We start from the raw sequence: 18,980 nt of genomic DNA on the forward strand, positions 1-18,980 counted from the left end.
TTGGCCTATTGTAAAGTGACTATATTGGCCGTATATTTGATAGCATGATGACATGCATTGATAGCTGTATTAATGAGCTGGAGTGATATTATTGGAAGGTCGCGTGCAGATGAGTTTGACAGCCGTAAAAAAAACTTTCAAAAATTGCGTGTGCATAGGATAGAAAAAACGTGCATTAATATATTCAGCATAAAATAAATAAACCAGGACTAATCTTGGGGTCGAGAGAGGGAGAGAGATAGAGACCGAGTATGGTTCAGTTCTTGTTTAGTCCTGCTTTAGACCTGCCTTAGACCTGCTTTAGTCCTATGACATATCATGTAAAGAGGCAAAATAACAATAAATGTTGCCTAAATAAACCCAGTTTAAAAACCACCAGAGCCAAACCTAAGTTTTTTTTTTTATAATTCAAGACTTACAGTGAATTTATCCATCACTAAATATATCGGTGATTATATCGGCTATCGGCAGCACCAACTCCCATTATATCGGTATCATATCGGCAACAACAAAATCCATATCGGTCGGGCTCTAGAAAATACCTCAAATTGAAGGCTTTTCTCAGCAATTTTTAGGTGAGATTAAAATGAGATTAATTAGATTAATTAATTACAGATCATAATTAATTAATCTCTCAATTTTTTTAATCGCATGACAGCACTAACAATAACATATTCTTACAGTGAAGGGGTTCATCTCTCCACAGAGATAACTTGGCTTGGTGGCTTCACCATCTTGTCTCCATGGAGATAGTTCTATGCCAGTGCACCTTTAGTAAAAATTTTAATCTGAAAGGCCGCTGTTACCACGTAACATGCTTCAGACTCATGCTTCAGTCCTCTCACAAATGGTAATGTGCACTGTGAATAGAATTTTGATTCTAAAATTAAAACACAACCACAATACCTGTCCAAAAAATTACAGTTTCAATTCTTTTTTCATGAAATCTATCAGCTCTATTTCAAACTTCTCTCATTTATTCCAGTTTTGAAAGGAATGCCTTATCTTTAAACCTCAAACCTAAAATGATGCGCTCTCATCCTAAAGTCTGTAAAATTTGTCGAACCCATTTTCCAATTTAGTCATATTACCTCCCACAGTGCTTTTGTCTTGCTGTGCTGCTGGGGTTCTGCCAGGACTCTTACAGTGGAGTTTGGCATTCTGGCTGCACAGTGAAAGCGTCTACAAATCTTTATTTGTGTTTGGTGTCTCTACACAAGTGCCTGTCCTTGTACATAAAATTGCCTCAGAAATATGTTGTGGAATATTTATAGTAGACCAGGATTTTAACGATGTAAAATGCTTTCTGTAAGTCGAGGCTCTTCTTATTCAAGCATGCCAAGGCTTTCAGCTTTTTTTCTCAGACTCTTGAACTTTTCTGACCCTCTTCAAATACTACTACATTAAGAGTTTGTCTTCAAAGCAGTGAGTATACAGTATGTAAAAACAAATTTCACTTTATCATCAGACACTGCTCTAGTGGTTGATCAATAAGGGTTTGGTCATGGCCAATGAAGGATCATTTGTATGGGAGGTTTTTGACACATTTTACCCAAATATATAACATAGCATATAGGGGTGTAACAATAGTGAAATAACATATTCTCAAATGTCTCACAATAATACCATGAGCCATCACAAAAATTGAATTACAAGTTTCTTTCCTTAAGTTATGGTGTCGCAACAGCTAAAAAAACAGAGTACAACATATACCATAATCATTTACTGTGCTTCAGTTCAATCTTCATGATGAACATGATAAATGATAATTGTTATGAAGCACTTTTAAAACTTATTATTTGGATTATTTCATACTGTGAGATGCATATTGTGAAAATATCATATCATTGGGAGATTTGGATATCATTACATCCCTAAATCCCATTACATCATATTAGTTTACAATAAACTCTATGTCCTGCTGCTGTGCGTGTCTTCATGTATCCTTTACAGTGCTCTAACTTCAATCGCTAATTGTTGATATACAAAAATATGCAAAATGCTGGACTCATACATTAACCAAACTGTTATATCAGTCTCTCTCTATTTTATACCTTCTCATTTTGTTTACTAGTATCTTGTTCCCAATGTAATCTTGATGGTCATTTACCGTAAAAGTATTTATATTATGTAGGTTACCAATGACCTAGTGCCTTTTTTACCATTTTAGCATTGCTTGAGCCTCTTCTTTTGCTCTCTCTCTCCCTCTTCAGTGCTCCCTCGCCCCTAGCCTTTTTACAGAGCCTCCCTGACAATGTTAACTGGACCGTGCATTTATTTATTTATTTCGCAGTATCTCTGTGCACACTTGATCCCTATTCTGTTCCCTCTACCTCTTCACTCAGACACACCCCATTCTGTCTCTCTCTTTCTCTCCTTTCTCTTTTTTTTCCTCTCTCTCTCTCTCTCTTCAGCTCTAGCTCGTGTCGTTCTCATTCTTGTTCTCTTTGCAGATGTCTTAAAGCTAGGGGGCTAAAGAGGAGGACTCCCCTGTCTTCTCCCCACCTGCAGCCATGAATGGTAAGGACACAGTGCAATCTTGCTGTCAATCAGAGTGTCTTTCCTTCCTCTATTTTAGTGATGTGTGTGCACTTTGAGATTTGAAGGCAGCGCTGCAAAATGGCAAAGCAGCAAAATCCTCCTGACCTGAATGAATAGATTGGACAGTTAAAGCATTGACTAGTGGACAGCTTCAGTATGATAATCCAGGTTTTAATGCTATGCTAAAGTATTTTTATAGTCTCTTTACAATAGTATCAGCATGGATAATTATGATTGATAGTTTGAAATGTGATGGTAAAGCATATCTAAGGCCTGTCACGATAAATTTTGAAGTACCATATATTGCTACAGAGAAATATTGAGATAAATGATAGTACTGAAACTATTTTATGCCACTGACACAAAAACACTAAAGCAGTTTTTCATTCAAAGACATGAGCTGCAACAAGTAAATGGCAGAATGAAGTAATGATTTGCTGTAGAAGTTGCTTATTGTACCTTCTACAGCTCAAATCTTATGGTATTACTACTAAAAGTAAATCTCCCCATTATTGTGAAGAAAAAATACAAACAATATATTCTCTTGTCCCAGCTTTCATATATTTAACAATAAGTCAATATAGTATTTATTGTGGCACCTAATCTCTAATTTACGCACTTCCTGGGTAGTCCGGTGCAGTGACTGATGATGCATTTGTTAAGCCTCTGTCTTCAAATCCAATACATGGTACCGATATACAATATATAACCCAATGGGACATCTAATCAATGTACAATTCTACATCTACAGTAAGTATTTTATCTAGGGAATGCAGTGTATGTTGTCTATTTATATAGAGTACCACACTGTGTCTATAATCATATGCAAATTACACGCTACAAGCACTTTTAAATGGGGATGCACTGTGTATGCTGCTTTGTCCTTGCTACAATTGCACAAGAATGCGTTTGTTGTCTTAAAGCTTTGATCATAAAACAGCAGTTTAGCTCATGTTGGACTTACCTCACAGAAAGTGTTTGTGTTTTGCTACAAGAAGCTAGAAGATCATAGTCAACGTGGCTAAATATAATGATAATAGACCAAAGCATTTCAGACAGCAGCATCTGTTGCAACTGGATTTAGCAATACCATGACAACAGATAGGGAGGAGAGTGTTTTTGACATTATGCTGATGGGGATAATAAAGCCAGGTTGATACTGCACCAGAGCAGATGTGTGCTAGAAATGCAGAGGTTCTCAGAGATCACTGGTGCACACTAGAAAAACCTGAAGCTAACCCACAGGTGAAATGTAAATATTTATGATGCAGTGGATTAATCGAATTGTAATCAAAATAGAGATCCAATAGTTTAAAATCATCAGTATTCAGCTCGAGGCTCTGTATTAAACACGCTTATTCAAAGACGGTCTTGATAATGTTCAAGAAGCGAAGACTGAAAAGCCACGTATTTTATGTTTTTTAATAAAAGAAAATCATTGTGATAGATGAGCCATTAGTTATTTCAGTCAATTTTGATTACATATCAAAAAGTGTGATTTTACTTATTGCCTGTTGTCTAAAGCTGATTATAATAGCATGCACAGGCTCGTCTCAGTCATGAAAAACCTTTTGAAATGGCCCACTCCTCCAATCTGTCCACAGTGTAAACTGGCCGTGTACCATGCAGCCATACTAGCTTCACATCCCTGCGGTGCTGTGCTAAATATCACTTCTCTTGTCTTACTTACAATAGCTTCTAAATGAGGCCTGTCAATGCAGAGCCAATGTGGAGAATATACTAGTATTCACATATCTGAGCAAGATTAATTACTCTGTGTCTTTTGCTGACAATGATTTAACTAGGTCAGGGACTTATACTTATGTGCTGCTAATGATGCCTTTGTGAAGAGAAATCTCTACTACCTGAACAGGTGTATGCAGAATATGAGCTTTTATAAATGAGTGTTCAAAATCACCATACATAGTTGAAAAAGCTGAGGCACTGAAAAAGTACAAAATAATGAAAATTCTAAAGTTTCACCATACATAGTGACAATTTCCAAAAGCAAATGAAGTCTCGTTGTATTACAAGCATTTTGGAAACACACTAATGAAACTATTTGGTAGATTTGTAGTTATTTGAGATGGGTGATGGATTTCTTTAAGCTGATGTTAGCTGTTGCTTAATTTAGGATAATTAGACAAGTGTTTGGGTTAGACTGGAGGAGGAAGTTCCATCAGGGCAGGCTGGTATTTCCTGACAGTGGATAAATTACAGCATGGGTGGATAGTTTTGTGGACATATACTCCCTTTATAACACTGCCCTCACAGAAATGTAGCCTCAACAGCAGAGTTACAGACTACATTGCATCGCACCATGTTTGTCTATTGGAAATGTCAGCATTGTGTTGTTGAAATAAAAAAATATATATTATTAATTAGTACATAAGAAATGTCTGAAAAAATGTATAGCTTTACATTTACTGGTGACAATTGTTCTTATGTTGTATGATATATGTTCTTAATTTAATTAAATATTTGGGGAAATTACCATTTTATATATATGTACTAAAACATGTACTAAAATACTCACTGGAGGTGTCCATTTGAAAGTCATCTATAAGCAGAATCATACAACATCGCTGTTTTGCATTTAAGATTTAGATCCATAAACTAAAACTAACTTTCAGTTGCAAACCTTACCTCATCTGTATGCAGCAGGTCATTCCTCTGTTTCTTCTGTCAAGTCTAATTGTGTGTCTATGTCTTTGTTTTTATCAGTAATGTAATTATAAACATATGATGACTCCCATCTGCCTGTAATGTCCATGCAGCCAATTTCCTGTGCACACAGCTTTGGAGGTGTAAAGTTATGATAGAGGAAATTGAGACACTGGGCCTGGTGTGAATAATGTAATGTATTTCCGTTATGACAGATTGAAGCTGCTCTGATGAGATTTTTTTTCTGTCTACTGCTAAGTAAGAATTGAGTTTCATGCCCTTCATGAAACGAGTTGAAGTTAATATTTTATTCATTGACAACCTTGGATTTACCTTTTAAATATGCTAGAATAGAGCAGAGTGAAACTAGCTGCTGAGTGGGCATTTTATGCCTTAATCATTATCAGCCCTCAAGGCTCCACAAGTCATATTTGAAATGGAAATTGGACAGATTTGAGACGGTATGCACAACCGATTTGAGAAGGAGTGGACTAGTTTAGACTTTGATCAGGTAAGAGTAATTTAATATGCCCTGCGCGCTTATGAAGAAATTGTGTGATTTTAGTATTAGATCTAGGTGCAATTTGTAGGGGCTTCAGATTCAACAATGTTGGTGACATTTTACAGAAGAGTTGTACTATATTGGATATTCAAGTTTGCATGGTAACTGCCAACACTGGTTTGATTCTGTAAATTTTTATTGTGAATGTTTAGTGATTGAATTGTCTATTGTCTGTTTTGATCTATCTTCAAGCCCATTGTTCACCTAATATGAATTTCGTAACAATGCAATAAACGCTAATCTAATCTTGTAAACACATAAGGTCTTTGTCTGTTAGTTTGTTGGTATAGCTGTACTCTTGTCATCCGAAATATGTATATGTACTGTATGCCCACTACAGTAACTAATGGTCACATATTTTGTGTTTCTTTCATATTTTGCAGTGTTATTTCCTCACTCACATATATCATGGTTGTATTATTTATTTATTTATTTAAGGCAGGGAGAGCGCAGAATTTTTACATTAACCTTAACAGGAGAGATGCATTGTACCAGGTTGTAGCATCAGTGCTAATTTCCACCTGTAGTCCCTGGGCAGATTCATTGATTGATTGTATTTAACTGACCTTGACTATCAACTGTTCTTATATATATATATAATGTCACTTAGTTGAACAATGATCTCTAAGTGCAGTATATTGTTAAAATACACACAAAGCATAGTAATGGTTGTATTATGTTATTTATTTTCTGGTTGTTATAATGCTATTTCCTCATCAAAACCCTACCTGGAATCGCGCTTTGTTTCATTCACACACACACATAAGCCCTACATATTTAGGCTGCATTCTTCTCTCAAACAAAAAACACTCCAGGAAGCGCTCCACTGTGTTTTTAAATGCCATACACCTTCACTGGAATCATTTGGATAATTTCAGACCTGGAATTTCTAATCACTACTGAAGAAAAGGTAAAACATAGCTGTTAACTTGAAAATTACCACTTAATGACATCACAAGGTTGAACAGAGCATTTTGAGTTTTGAAGATATGAACACACTAATAATACAGAATTACTCAAACATGTGTGAATGAAATAAAACTCAAGGTACAGTACATGTGGAGTCAATTTTGTATAATATGGGACCTTTAATAATAACAACCATGATGTGCAACTGTATGGATTCTCTGTAATCCTCTGCATTCTTTAAATTATTGTCTCTCTATTATTATGTATTTATATTCTCTATATGCTGATCCAGTACTTGAAATGTCTTTTAGGCTGTAGATCAGATGTGGACACTGTTCTAATGTTTTGTTCTTTGGCCTTGTCCAGGTGGAGCGAGCGTTTGGGCCATCACTCCTGAGGAACGGGGGAAACATGACAAACAGTTCGACAGCCTTGCTCCTGTCCTCGGCTTTGTCTCAGGTAAATCTCCTTTGACAGACCATTTTGTATTTGTCTGTGGATGTCCTCATTGAGTTTTAAAACTGCTTGCTGTCCACTTTGAGATCTGCTATTGTGATGTGTATTCTTTAGGGGAACAGGCCAGGAAGTTTTTCCTCCAGTCAGGCCTACCTCCTTCAGTTCTTGCTGAAATATGGTACGAGCTTCTGTTTATTTCTAAAAATGTAACAACAAGGGGTCAGTAAGTTTAGCATTTGTCTTGGGTCTGGATTAGTTTGGTCCACAGCCCGGTACTTCCTGTTGAGAGTTCACTTCCTTCACAGACGGACCCACCTAGTTAATTGTGTTTGGGGGGAAAAATGTGCCTCTGTACTGGGTTTTCAAACTTACGTAGGAAAAAGCTTTATACTAAATACTGATTTTGATACCAGAGTGATAATACACCATTTTATAGACAATAGTATGTAATTTTCAACACAAAATAGTAGTAGTAATAGAACGTACTATCTGATTATCTAAATGTATTTTTTCAGTATCACTACAGCACTACAGTCACAAAAGTATCTAGATTCAGTATTGATTAATATTGATTGTGTTGACTACCCTACTAATACTACTGACCACTCTGTACTTACCTAAACTCATGGCTAAAATGTTCGTACTTTTTGTACAGGAACCTAGCAGACATGGACAGCGATGGAAAGATGGATAGATTAGAGTTTTCTATTGCAATGAAACTTATAAAACTCAAACTACAAGGAAGAAACCTACCCTCATCCCTCCCTATAATAATGAAGCAGACTCCTGTATCCAATGCAGGAGCTAGCATCCCTTCTTCTGCACGTTTTGGTAAATATTGCATTTAATTTTTCAACAACATGTCTGAACTGTCTTGTTTATTAGACAAAACTCTAATAATCTTCATTTAACCTGTCAGTCGCCCCTCTTGTTTTGTTATTTGTGTGTTATTACAGGAATGGGCTCAATGCCAAACCTGTCCATTGGTTTACCTCCCATGCCACCTATGTCTGCAATGCCCATACTAACCCCCATCCCGGTTAACCCTCCCATGCCTTCTCTTCAACCCCTGATACCTGCGCCCATGACCCTACCCCTAATCCCCATGGGAACTCCTGGACTCACCAATGGCAACCTCCTCACCCCCCCAGCTCTGTCCAACACAACAGGTTGGCTCTACATTGGAACCATAATAATTTAGTTGATACGAATCTGATCTGTCAATTTACAAGTTATATTCTTAATAAGGATTTAGTTTTGGTACTGGTTTAAGTAAGCCAGCATTGCTTAAAGTCACAGTAAACTTTTAGACTAAAATAAAAGCATGTTTTTTTTTTGTTTTTTGCATTGAAACCTGACTCTTATTTGGCCATATTTCCTTCTGCCTGTTTCCATGGTAATGTTGTTCCTTTGGCTATAATATTCCAGAGTATGGCATAAAATGAAGAATATTCTGTAGTATGGTTTAATTTAACTTACATTTCCATGGAATCTAGCAGGTGACATGATACAAATTCCATGATAGCTGTTTCTTCCTCACCAAGGACACATTTATTTTACTACAATTCTATATTAAAGTCAAATTTAAATCTGATTTATCCGTAGGCACCGAGTTTCTATTATGCATTATTATTTTCCTGATTTTAATCTCACAATGTACTCTCTCGGATAACCTCTCCACCTGTCATCTGGCAGGCGCAGCAGCACACTTTATCTGTCTTTTTGGCAGTGAAGTGAATAGCTCCATCCAAAAAGTAGTTTATTCAGTTCTAACAATTTCATATTATTTTCTATAACCAGATTTAGCTCCACGCACAGGTCTCTTAAATGCACACAGCCACAGTCGCTTTTGTTTTGAGTCCAATGTCAATAGAAAGGATTATGTGCAGTGTTTGTAAAGTGTCAGAGAGATTAGATTAGATTAGATTGTGGAAGTCACACATTCAAGGGTAATTGTTAGGTGCTATATTACAGTGCAAAATGCTGTTTGTTCTTTGAATCTACATTTTTCTTCACACCCCTATGTTTTATATTATGCACACACTGAATGTTTCTGTAAATATATCATCTGTTTGCAGGGCTGTCTCTATCTGGGTTTTCCTCACCTATGGCTTTCTCTCCAACCGATGGTTTGTCTAAAGCTAACTCACTCCTGGACCTGGGATCAACCAGGTCAGATCCTCTGTGTTTCTGCAAATACATTTAACTTTAGTGTTGAAATTTCTGTTGTCTAATAATGAGATGCTCAGTGTGTGAATGCTAGTGTATTTAGGTATCACCTGCTCTTTAAATGAGAGATGAAATGTTTAAAAAGTTTATCCATGTAAACATTGTGCACTGCCATTAAAACCCCAGTAAAGCTGGTGAAAATTATGTAATCTTTTTTTTTTCTCTGAATATTACATCGGGCTATTTGAGTGCATAGCAAATTATCTACTTAGTCACATTTCAATAAAAGTGCATTAAAAACTGCTTACATTTGACAATAAAATAGATTTATGGCCCTGTCTGGGAGCCAAAATAGCTATTTATAAACTGCCCTGAACACACTTTGCTTGAGCCTTGCGAGCTGTTTTGGTACAAATATCCAATGTCCCTGGTGTTTCTCATGGTGTTTTGTGCTGTTTAGTAAAGGGATAGCAGCAGTGTCAGTTTTCTTACTTTTGTATGGCACAGTTGTTCATACAAAAGCACCTGGCCTTAGGTGTAGCTGCTCAGGAGCACATAAATATTGAGAGGTAACTACCAACCACTGATGCAGGTGAATGTAACAGCATCTCAGATTCTTTGTCTTGGCCACTTTGTTCTGCTCATCGTGATTCATTTTTATATGGTCACAGTTACATGACATACACCCAGTGTTTACCCTCGGGCAAAGGAGGAGCCAGATTTGCCAGCTAAGATGTCTTTTTAAAGGGTTAGATGTTCTCTTCATACAATTAAAGCCAAAATATGCTTTGAAATACTTAAGAATGTGGCCTTTCCTTTGTCTTAGCCTCCAGGCATTGCTCAAAGTAAAAACAGAATTGATCATCTGTGGAACTTGCAAGTGTTTTTTGTCATTGTCTACAAGCTAGCAAACCTCTTCCAAGGCTAATTAGGAACCAAGGAATGACACTAGGGAGTCTCGAAGCAATTAGTGGTACTTTAGAGTCTGAAATAATGAAAATGCTGACTGCATCAATTGTATAAGTGCCATTTGCCTTTAGGAGAGGTGTCAATGTAGCTGTTTTCTGTCTCTTTAGTTCAAATTCTTCATCCACTACATCCTTAGCCAGTAATTCTCCGAAGACAGGAGTGAGCGACTGGGCCGTTCCACAGGCTTCAAGACTCAAGTACAGACAACAGTTCAATACACTGGACAAGCTCATGAGCGGATACTTGTCAGGTGGGTCTAGCACACTAACACTTATGGCTAAACAAACACGCAGTTCTGGCAGACTGGCTGCTCTTAAGGGCTCTCCGTAACATTTGGCTGAGTTTACTATTAGTCACTTTCTCACTCGTATGCTTGACATTGGGACACAAAAAGTAAATATACTTTTTTTCAGGGCCTCAAGTAAGAAATGCACTAATGGCATCCAACCTGACACAGACTCAGCTCGCTACCATCTGGTGAGTACAAGGTGTGTGTATGAAACTGACTGTGAATACAAATAATAAACATGTGCTCCTGTGTCAGAGAGATAACAGGTTTAACCTACTGCCTACTGTGTAATTCACAAAGTGTAATTGTAAGTGCATTTGTATCAGTAATATCAGATTGTGGGAAGGCTGTAAACATGGTTTATTAAGTTTATTTGCTGGGGTGTTTCCATTGAGTTTTTCTACGCTACCTAAAGCAATAAAAAATAAATTCATATTTGCTCCTGGCACCTTCATAAAGCAGGATATAAAGCACACTGCTACAGGCCAATACAGTATACACACAGTGTGTAAATCTTTAATAGAAACTTGTTGTAGTCTAGAGGTGAGAGACATATTAAAACATGTATTATACTCTATCAAGTTGTTGTTTTGGAGATATGCAAAATTAGGCTATCATCTGTCAAACAATACTAAAGGCTGCTAGAGATATTCATGTTTGTCAATATTGCAGACCCTTAGGGTAGAGTCATTTTTCACAAGACAGTTTATTTGTTGAATATTTTATAATAATAATAAAGAGTGAGGGAAAACAATTACTCACTTAAAAAGCAGTATGGAAAAAAGCTCAAGGCCTCTGCAGTTCAAACTTGTGAGAGTCTCTACCCTCTGTATAAAGGCGGCTGTATTGTACTTAATAACAGCTGTTATCTCTTCCATAGGACCCTGGCTGATGTGGACAAAGACGGTCAGTTGAGAGCAGATGAGTTCATTTTGGCCATGCATCTGGTGGACATGGCAAAAACAGGGCGTCCCCTACCTCTGACACTGCCCCAGGACCTCATACCTCCCTCTCTCAGGTAAGACATACACTGTACTGTAACTTTATGTTTATATAACAAACAAGTAAACCATTTTCAGGGGAGGAACAAAGCCTATTGAACTTGTTAATGGAAATGGACCCTACTCAACTCCCAGCTTACTAGACATAGAGAATGAGCCTGTGCCAAAGACCAAAAACTCCAGCGGTATGTTTTACAATATCGTTTTTGGTTTTTTTTTACTTCATGTTTATTTTTTACAGTCTCTTCCATTTTATTTATTTATTTTTTTGTATTTTTGTCCTTTTGCCCTCAGTATCGTATGAAGACAAATTGAAGGAGAACTTTGCACGAGGAAGTGCAGAGCTGGAGAAGCGCCGTTTAGCGTTGGAGGAACAGCAGAAGAAAGAGAGAGAGCGGAGGGAGCGAGAGGAGAGAGAGGCCCAGGAACGAAGAGAGAGAGAAGCCCGAGAGATAGAGAACAGACGGAGGCTGGAGGAGGAGAGGAGGATGGAGAGACAGAGGGAGATAGAGAGGCAGAGAGAGGAAGAGCGGCTCCGGGAATTGGAGAGGAAAGAGGTGAGCAGGGAGCAGATTGGTTGGCCTGGTTTGTGGTTCTGTAATTACTGGGCCTATTCATGGAAAAACAAAAACTGTTAATAAGTTCAGCATCTTCTTTGTCAGAATAACCAAAAGTGACATCATTTTTTTCATAATAGCATCAGAAGGTGGTGCCATCAATCAATCACAAAGACGTGATTCAATTGAAAAGAATTTGGCTCTTAAGATTAATATGGTTTTTGGAGCAGATGCCTAATAATTACAACATTTGTTTATATAGACACCTGCTCTCCATCTGAAATCATGATAGCATTCAAATTCTAGAACATGAACACAACATGAACATGTTCCAACTTCAAAATATATATATATATATACTGTTTAATTTTTTAAATATTGTTTGTGTGTTATTACATTTTAGGCAGCCAAGCAGGAGTTGGAACGACAGAGGAGGGAGGAGTGGGAGCGAGGGAGAAAAGAGGAGCTGAGCAGAAGACGAGAGGGAGAACAGGACGAGATCTCTCAACTCAAAGCCAGGAAGAAAAGTCTGGAGCTGGAGCTCGAGGCTGTGGTAAGAGCTGGTGTAGTTATAACACCACAGGATTAGAATGCATTAGACAAGATACTGATGTAATTGGTCTCACAGGGCAACAAACACAAACAAATCTCTGACCGTCTCCGTGACGCCCAAAGCAAAAGGAGGATTCAGAAAGCAGAGGTGGACCTCATCAATCAGAAAAGGGATGCACGTATTGCTGAGATCAACACTCTGCAGATTCAATTTGAGGTTTCACTACATTATTTCTGTGTTTTTGACCTTTTAGTTTTGCCTGCATCACAAACAGTTTTTTCGAATAAGCTGTATTTAAAATAACAATCTACACAAAAGTGGTAATGCTTCTCACTAACTAATTATAACTGACCTCTAGGAATGGCAGAGGAAGCTCTCCCAGCTGGTCCCAGAACAACAAAGGTTGACAGAGAAGCTCAGGACCATCAGCCTCAACAAAGTCCCAGGTGTGTCCAAAGTGTGTGAACCAATAGAAATGAGGGAGGGGACGAGCTGCCATATGTGACTGTGAACTTTGACCTTTCTCTTGTAGAAGGGGCATTGTTGTCTTTGACTGACACTGTGACAGAGAAGGGCGTGAGCTGCCGGCGATTGAAGGACCAGCTCAACGCTCTGGAGAGAGAGACCACTGGGAAACTGGAGGAGATGGAGCAGTACAAAAAGGAACTGCAGGTCTGTGCCCACCTCATATCAATAGCTGCTCAACATGACTGGTGGGCCTGAAGAAACTGTACATTATGTAAAGTTATAGTCCTATAGGCATGAAATTAAAGATGCAAATTGATACTAATATGTCCAAATGAGATATAACTTACTATTTATGCAAGCTCCCTCTACACACTTAATCAGAATTAAACAAATCACCACATTTTGGTAAAAAAAATATTCACAATTATATCTTAGACTTAAACACACTTTAGTGATCCACAAGGGAAACTACTTGGACATTATTGTTTTATATCTAAAATTATAATCTAAAATCTCCAACATTTGGCAGTCTTTGCTAGTGTTGTTGTTTCTGGAAAGGGATACTAGAGAAAACTGTGAAGTAAAATCCAGTTCTGCTGGTCCTAGTAGCTCTCGTCTTTCACCCTGGAGGCAATAGAAAACCTTGTTATCTAAGCGTTATTGCTACTGTAAAGAATAGGATGTCCGCACATTCCCGGCCGGACCTTGCTAACTCAATACCTGTCAGGAATGATGTCATGGTGTTTCCACAATCTCTTTTTAATCTCGCACTAATGACTGTGGCACTATACTCTGCTCTTTAGTCTTCCTTTGTTGAATGTTGTTTCACTGTAACTTTTAACAACATTTTCTTTTCTCTTTCGTACGCATCTTTGGATCTCCCTTTTTCTTCATCTCGTGCTTGCCACTTGCCCTGTCATCTTTTTCTGCCTGCTCTCTCCATCTTGTCTCCTTCATGGTGGCTCTAACAGCTTGGGGATATGGATGACTGTGTCTTACGGTGCCTTCTGTCCCTGCTGGCCTGTCTCAGCCAGCTCTTCTTCCTTATCAAGGTTATCCTACCTCCTGTGTTTCTCCCACCATACAACAGTTCTTATCACTCGTAACTTTCATCTCCAGAAGAGGAAACTCATTTGCTCCTCTCCATGTTTTAATCATTGGATCTAAGTTTAACTCATTATAATTTAGAGCGGCTGTGGCTTTGTGTCTCTATGGGAATAGTCCCACTCTGTATTTTTGTTGTGTAAACAGAACAGTGCCTGAGGGTTGAACACCAGGAAAGCGCTTAATCTGCATGATTATTATATTAGAGAGAATAAGATGTAAAAACTCAGCAACCTGCATGTGTATTTTTGGTCACAGTGTGTGCTATTTTTTACTGTAATTTGTAATCTGGATGCTGCACCACACATCCACTGTATACAATTGCATTTAATTCACTGTGATTCACCATTGATGTGGACATTGATGCATGGAGTATTTTATCTCGGGGTTATGTAACTTGCTCTACTGCTGCTGTACTGCATCAGGAGCTGAGGGAGAAGCAGGTGAGGCAGCAGACTGTCCTGGACGACCTGTATAGAGTGAAAGAGGAGAAACACCGGGAGCTGCAGCGGAGGAGGGACGAGGAGCGAGAGAGGCGGAGGCGAGAGGAAGAGGAGGCCGCACGGTGAGTGGGAGGGTGCACATTTACATCTCCCTTTGGGTGACTTTGAACCAGTCCGCTCCAGGCTTATTCACCGCAAGATAAAGCTGCTGCACTATTGCATATTTATGACATGAATTTATCATTTTGAAATAAATTTTTGAGGAGTTTTATTTTAATAAAAGATGGACTGATGTAGCTTGACATTTTGGCAAGCTGTATTTAATGTATTTGAATAAGTCTTGACAGAACTGACAAGATAGAAATTTTAATACTTTAATATTTTAAGTCTTTACACACCATTATATTCTGTCAAAATGTATAGTTTTTTGTTCATGTTAATTACAAAAAAGTTCATACATGGTTTCCTATGATGCCTTATTCATTAAAATATACAAGATTATATTAAGGAAAACAAATAAAGTAATTTTATACACTATTAACTGTAGAAAATGTGAAAAACAAACCTGCAGTGGTCGTACAAAGACAGATTTGTTTTTGAGTTGTTTTTACACACATTTGCTTCTTTTTTAAGGCTTGCAAAGTTGGAACAGGAGCGACTGGAGCAAGAGAGGAGAGAACAAGAAAGACGTGAACAGGAAAGGAGAGAACAAGAGCGCCTTGAACAGGAGAGAAGACAAAAGGAGGAGGAGGAGGCACGTCAGAGGAGGCTGCTGGAAGAACAGAGGGCCCGACAGAGAGAGGAGGAGGAGAGGGAGGCACAGGCCAGACTCAGGGCTGCACAGGAGAGAGCGAAGGAGGAGGAGAGGAAGAGGAGAGAGGAAGAGGAGAGGCAGAAGAGAGAGGAAGAGCAGAGACGGAGGAGGGAGGAGGAAGAGAGGCAGAGGAGGGAGGAAGAGGAGAAACGGAGGAGAGAGGAGGAACAGAGGAGGCTGAAAGAGGAAGAGGAGGAGAGGAAGAGAAAAGAAGAACAAGAACGACTTCAGAGAACATCCGTGGTCTCCCAGCAACCGCCCAAACTCACCTCCTACAGAGCGCTATACTCGTTTGTGGCTCGCAACGCTGATGAGCTGAGTATAGATGCAGACTGCTTTATAGAGGTATGGACCACCAATGTAGAATATAGATTTCTGCCTCTCAAGCCTTTCATTCAAATTTGAAATGCATGCATATTATTATTTTTTAAACATTATATAAAGAACATAGAGAAAAATCCCGCACACCGTCTTACACACACCATCAAATTGTGAGATTTATTAGGACAAATTGTGCAACGTTTCGGCACTAGGCCTTCATCAGGCAAACAGAATGAGAACTCAGGTGTCCGTCTTAAATAGGGTGACCGGTACATAAAAAAAGTTGTAAGACCTTCACCCTCAATCTTTAAAGGCACTATATAACACAAAATTTACTCTTGTGAGCTTTAAGCCACGAATGTTGTTATCTCATCAAAAACATACCTGGATGTTTTGTTTCATTCGCACATGTATGAGAAATCTTGCATTGTTTTCTGGCTACATCTCCAAAGCCCAAAATGCTCATGTCATAAAAGAGTAGTTTTTAAATTAACAGCTAGCTTTAATCTTTTGTTGTTGTCAATCCCAGAGTTGAAATTATCCAAAGATTTTAGTGAAGGTGTATGGAGTTTAAAAACACAGTGGAGCACTTCCTGTATTACCACATAACACTGCAAGGTGTAATAAAGTGTTTTCTGTTTGAGAGCTGAACGGCTGAAATATGCTAGGTTTGTGTGTTAAACGTGTGTGAATGAAACAAAACACAACTGTTTGTGATGAGAAAACAATATTATAACATAGATCAGAAAACAGCGTAATATGGGCCCTTTAATTTTAGCAGCTTTAAAATGGCTGTTGAACTGTCCTGTACACCTCTAGCATTCAATATATGCTACGAAATAACAGATATATTTCTTGGTTAGGTCATACTTATTGAATCTTGTTGAATCTCGTGTTTTTCTGGCCCAGGTGGATGAGCAGACAGTTGGAGAGCCCGGCTGGTTGTGTGGGAGTTACCGTGGAAACAGGGGCTGGTTCCCTCAGAGTTACGCTCAAAAATGTGGCCCACATGAAGCCTCCACGGACACAGGGCCCGCCTCACCACTGCGCCGGCCCTCCTGTTTACCACAACCACTTAACACGGGGTAATTTAGAGCAGCAGGAGGTAGCTCAATATATAATTATACAGCTCAACAGCTCTTTTACACAGACTGGAGTTTTCTTTAGTACTCACATCTACTGCAGGTTTATGGTCTGTTTCCTAATGATTTATCTTGATTTATCTTATCTATCTATTCACAGAATCCCAGAAATTGATATAATATGTGACAGCACTGTACCCTTGCAGACAGATGCATCACAGGTAAGAAAAACTATTAGTTCATTAGATGTAGACAAGACACAGGCAAACTTTATTGATTCACAAGGGAAATTGTTTGGATACAGTAGATCACACATCACAGTATAATATAATAACAAAGAGCAAAAATATAAATGGTAATAATAAATTAGGAGAAAGGGGAAACAGTGCAAATATGATATAATGATTGACAGGACAAGATTATCTGTTACATAAGGGTGAGTTATTTTAAAATCGTATGAATGTAGTCCTGTATGTCTCGCGGTTGGGTTGGAGCAGAGCTGTAGGAGCCTGTTGGAGAATTTATAGAATCATAAAAATATGGCCACATTTTCAACCTTTGAATCTTTACACAAAGGAATCATTCAACTATTACACCCTTTGATACATTAGTAAGTGCAGGCTATAGAGGTAAGGTGGGTTAAGTGTGTAAGTTGCCCAAGGAGAAAACAACAGCATACATTAGTGGGAACAGGGAATGGCCTACTTTAGGTTCTGTGGGGACAAATGCTTTACCTACTGGGCTACTGCTGCCTATTACAGATTTAATTTTTATTTTTTTTTACATATTTACATTTGAGAAAAAGAGAGGTTAGCTAAGTGGGCTGCCTAGTAATTACAGGTACAAGATGGTAAATTCAGTTGATTTTCCAGCACCTGATGCTGTAGAGCTGTGTATCTGGGCTATAGACGGGCTTTGGCAGTCGAGGAAGTAGGTCTGGCTCGAGTACACTCACTGCTGCTGTCACACACATGATATACCACACAGTTCACATTTAGACCCTCTCTCTTGGGATTTAAACTATTTTTCTATGTGTACGCTTCCCTGACCCCAATACATTACATTAGTATGTAACTTTTCTGGGGGACGGTTCACCACCTGCTTGTCTTCATGGAGATGTTACTTTTTTGCCAGTAATGTTCTTTTGTAATGCATTAAACATAGGCCTGTCTATCTATCTAGGAGACAAGCAGTTTACAGCACTAGACCACATTACAGGTCAAATCTATGGAGAGACGATCTGACTCACTTTAAGAATGCATGTTTTTCAATGTGTTTTTGAGCAAACACCTGTAATTTAAAAAGATAGGTAAGTTTAATGCCATACTCTGGAACATTCTACGTAAAACTATATTATCTCCATTGAGACAAGCAGGCGGCAGTCCCTTATTGATAGATGTTGCATACTGCCCCTCTAACATATATCAATAATTCATAAATCAATAATTGCACTACAATATTTATATTTTAGATCTCATCCCCGTTGTTGGCCCGGGCACTGTCGTCATGGTCACCCACGTCAGACCTGGACCTCCACTTCTCCGGCGGCGATGGCATCACCGCGTTGCTTAGCTTCTCGCAGGGTGACATCATCAGCGTACTGCAGCAAAGAGAAGACTGGTGGCTGGGACAACTCAACGGGACGCAAGGATGGTTTCCAAAGGGCTACGTCACGTTGGAGGCAGCAGGCAGCACAGAGTAGGAGGCTATATAAATACACTAGTTCGACATCAGTGAATTGTGGGTAATAATGTCTTGTTTCTGGTCTAGTGTGGACTCCTTAGACTCTGACTCTCAGTTAGAGGGTGAGTCGATTTGTATTGAACTTTTTCATCAATATATTTTCTGACCTCAAGTCTGGGGTGAATTTGATGTGCAGCTGCCTGTATCTAATCTGTCTTCCCAGAATATGTTGCCCTGTACACATATGAGAGCCCGGAGGTTGGGGACCTGACTTTTGTTGAGGGTGATGTTGTTATGGTGACAGAGAGAGAGGGGGAATGGTGGCGAGGATGCATCGGGGACCAGACGGGTGTTTTCCCCTCCAACTATGTCCGACCTGTTGAACCAGAGGTGAG

At 38.7% G+C, this 18,980-nt stretch overlaps 1 protein-coding gene across 2 annotated transcripts in view; it reads left to right on the forward strand.

Moving 5' to 3' along the window:
• itsn2a (intersectin 2a) overlaps nucleotides 1-18,980 on the forward strand; it is a 34,883-nt gene that overhangs the window by 9,527 nt on the left and 6,376 nt on the right. For both annotated transcript variants that reach the window (XM_055149445.1, XM_055149446.1), the window contains exons 2-23: nucleotides 2,454-2,520; nucleotides 7,043-7,135; nucleotides 7,247-7,310; nucleotides 7,788-7,963; nucleotides 8,089-8,301; nucleotides 9,211-9,304; nucleotides 10,378-10,520; nucleotides 10,684-10,747; nucleotides 11,440-11,577; nucleotides 11,639-11,745; nucleotides 11,855-12,117; nucleotides 12,521-12,670; nucleotides 12,746-12,886; nucleotides 13,029-13,116; nucleotides 13,203-13,342; nucleotides 14,668-14,807; nucleotides 15,319-15,844; nucleotides 16,730-16,905; nucleotides 17,063-17,123; nucleotides 18,374-18,600; nucleotides 18,673-18,707; nucleotides 18,809-18,975. In XM_055149445.1, the coding sequence (XP_055005420.1) occupies nucleotides 2,514-2,520; nucleotides 7,043-7,135; nucleotides 7,247-7,310; nucleotides 7,788-7,963; nucleotides 8,089-8,301; nucleotides 9,211-9,304; nucleotides 10,378-10,520; nucleotides 10,684-10,747; nucleotides 11,440-11,577; nucleotides 11,639-11,745; nucleotides 11,855-12,117; nucleotides 12,521-12,670; nucleotides 12,746-12,886; nucleotides 13,029-13,116; nucleotides 13,203-13,342; nucleotides 14,668-14,807; nucleotides 15,319-15,844; nucleotides 16,730-16,905; nucleotides 17,063-17,123; nucleotides 18,374-18,600; nucleotides 18,673-18,707; nucleotides 18,809-18,975 (3,213 nt within the window). In that variant the 5' untranslated portion in view covers nucleotides 2,454-2,513. The remainder of the gene's footprint in view (nucleotides 1-2,453; nucleotides 2,521-7,042; nucleotides 7,136-7,246; nucleotides 7,311-7,787; nucleotides 7,964-8,088; nucleotides 8,302-9,210; nucleotides 9,305-10,377; nucleotides 10,521-10,683; nucleotides 10,748-11,439; nucleotides 11,578-11,638; nucleotides 11,746-11,854; nucleotides 12,118-12,520; nucleotides 12,671-12,745; nucleotides 12,887-13,028; nucleotides 13,117-13,202; nucleotides 13,343-14,667; nucleotides 14,808-15,318; nucleotides 15,845-16,729; nucleotides 16,906-17,062; nucleotides 17,124-18,373; nucleotides 18,601-18,672; nucleotides 18,708-18,808; nucleotides 18,976-18,980) is intronic.

This window comes from Boleophthalmus pectinirostris, unplaced genomic scaffold (genome assembly GCF_026225935.1).
Source record: "Boleophthalmus pectinirostris isolate CB_2022bp ecotype Guang Dong unplaced genomic scaffold, ASM2622593v1 HiC_scaffold_13, whole genome shotgun sequence".
NCBI lineage: Eukaryota > Metazoa > Chordata > Actinopteri > Gobiiformes > Gobiidae > Boleophthalmus > Boleophthalmus pectinirostris.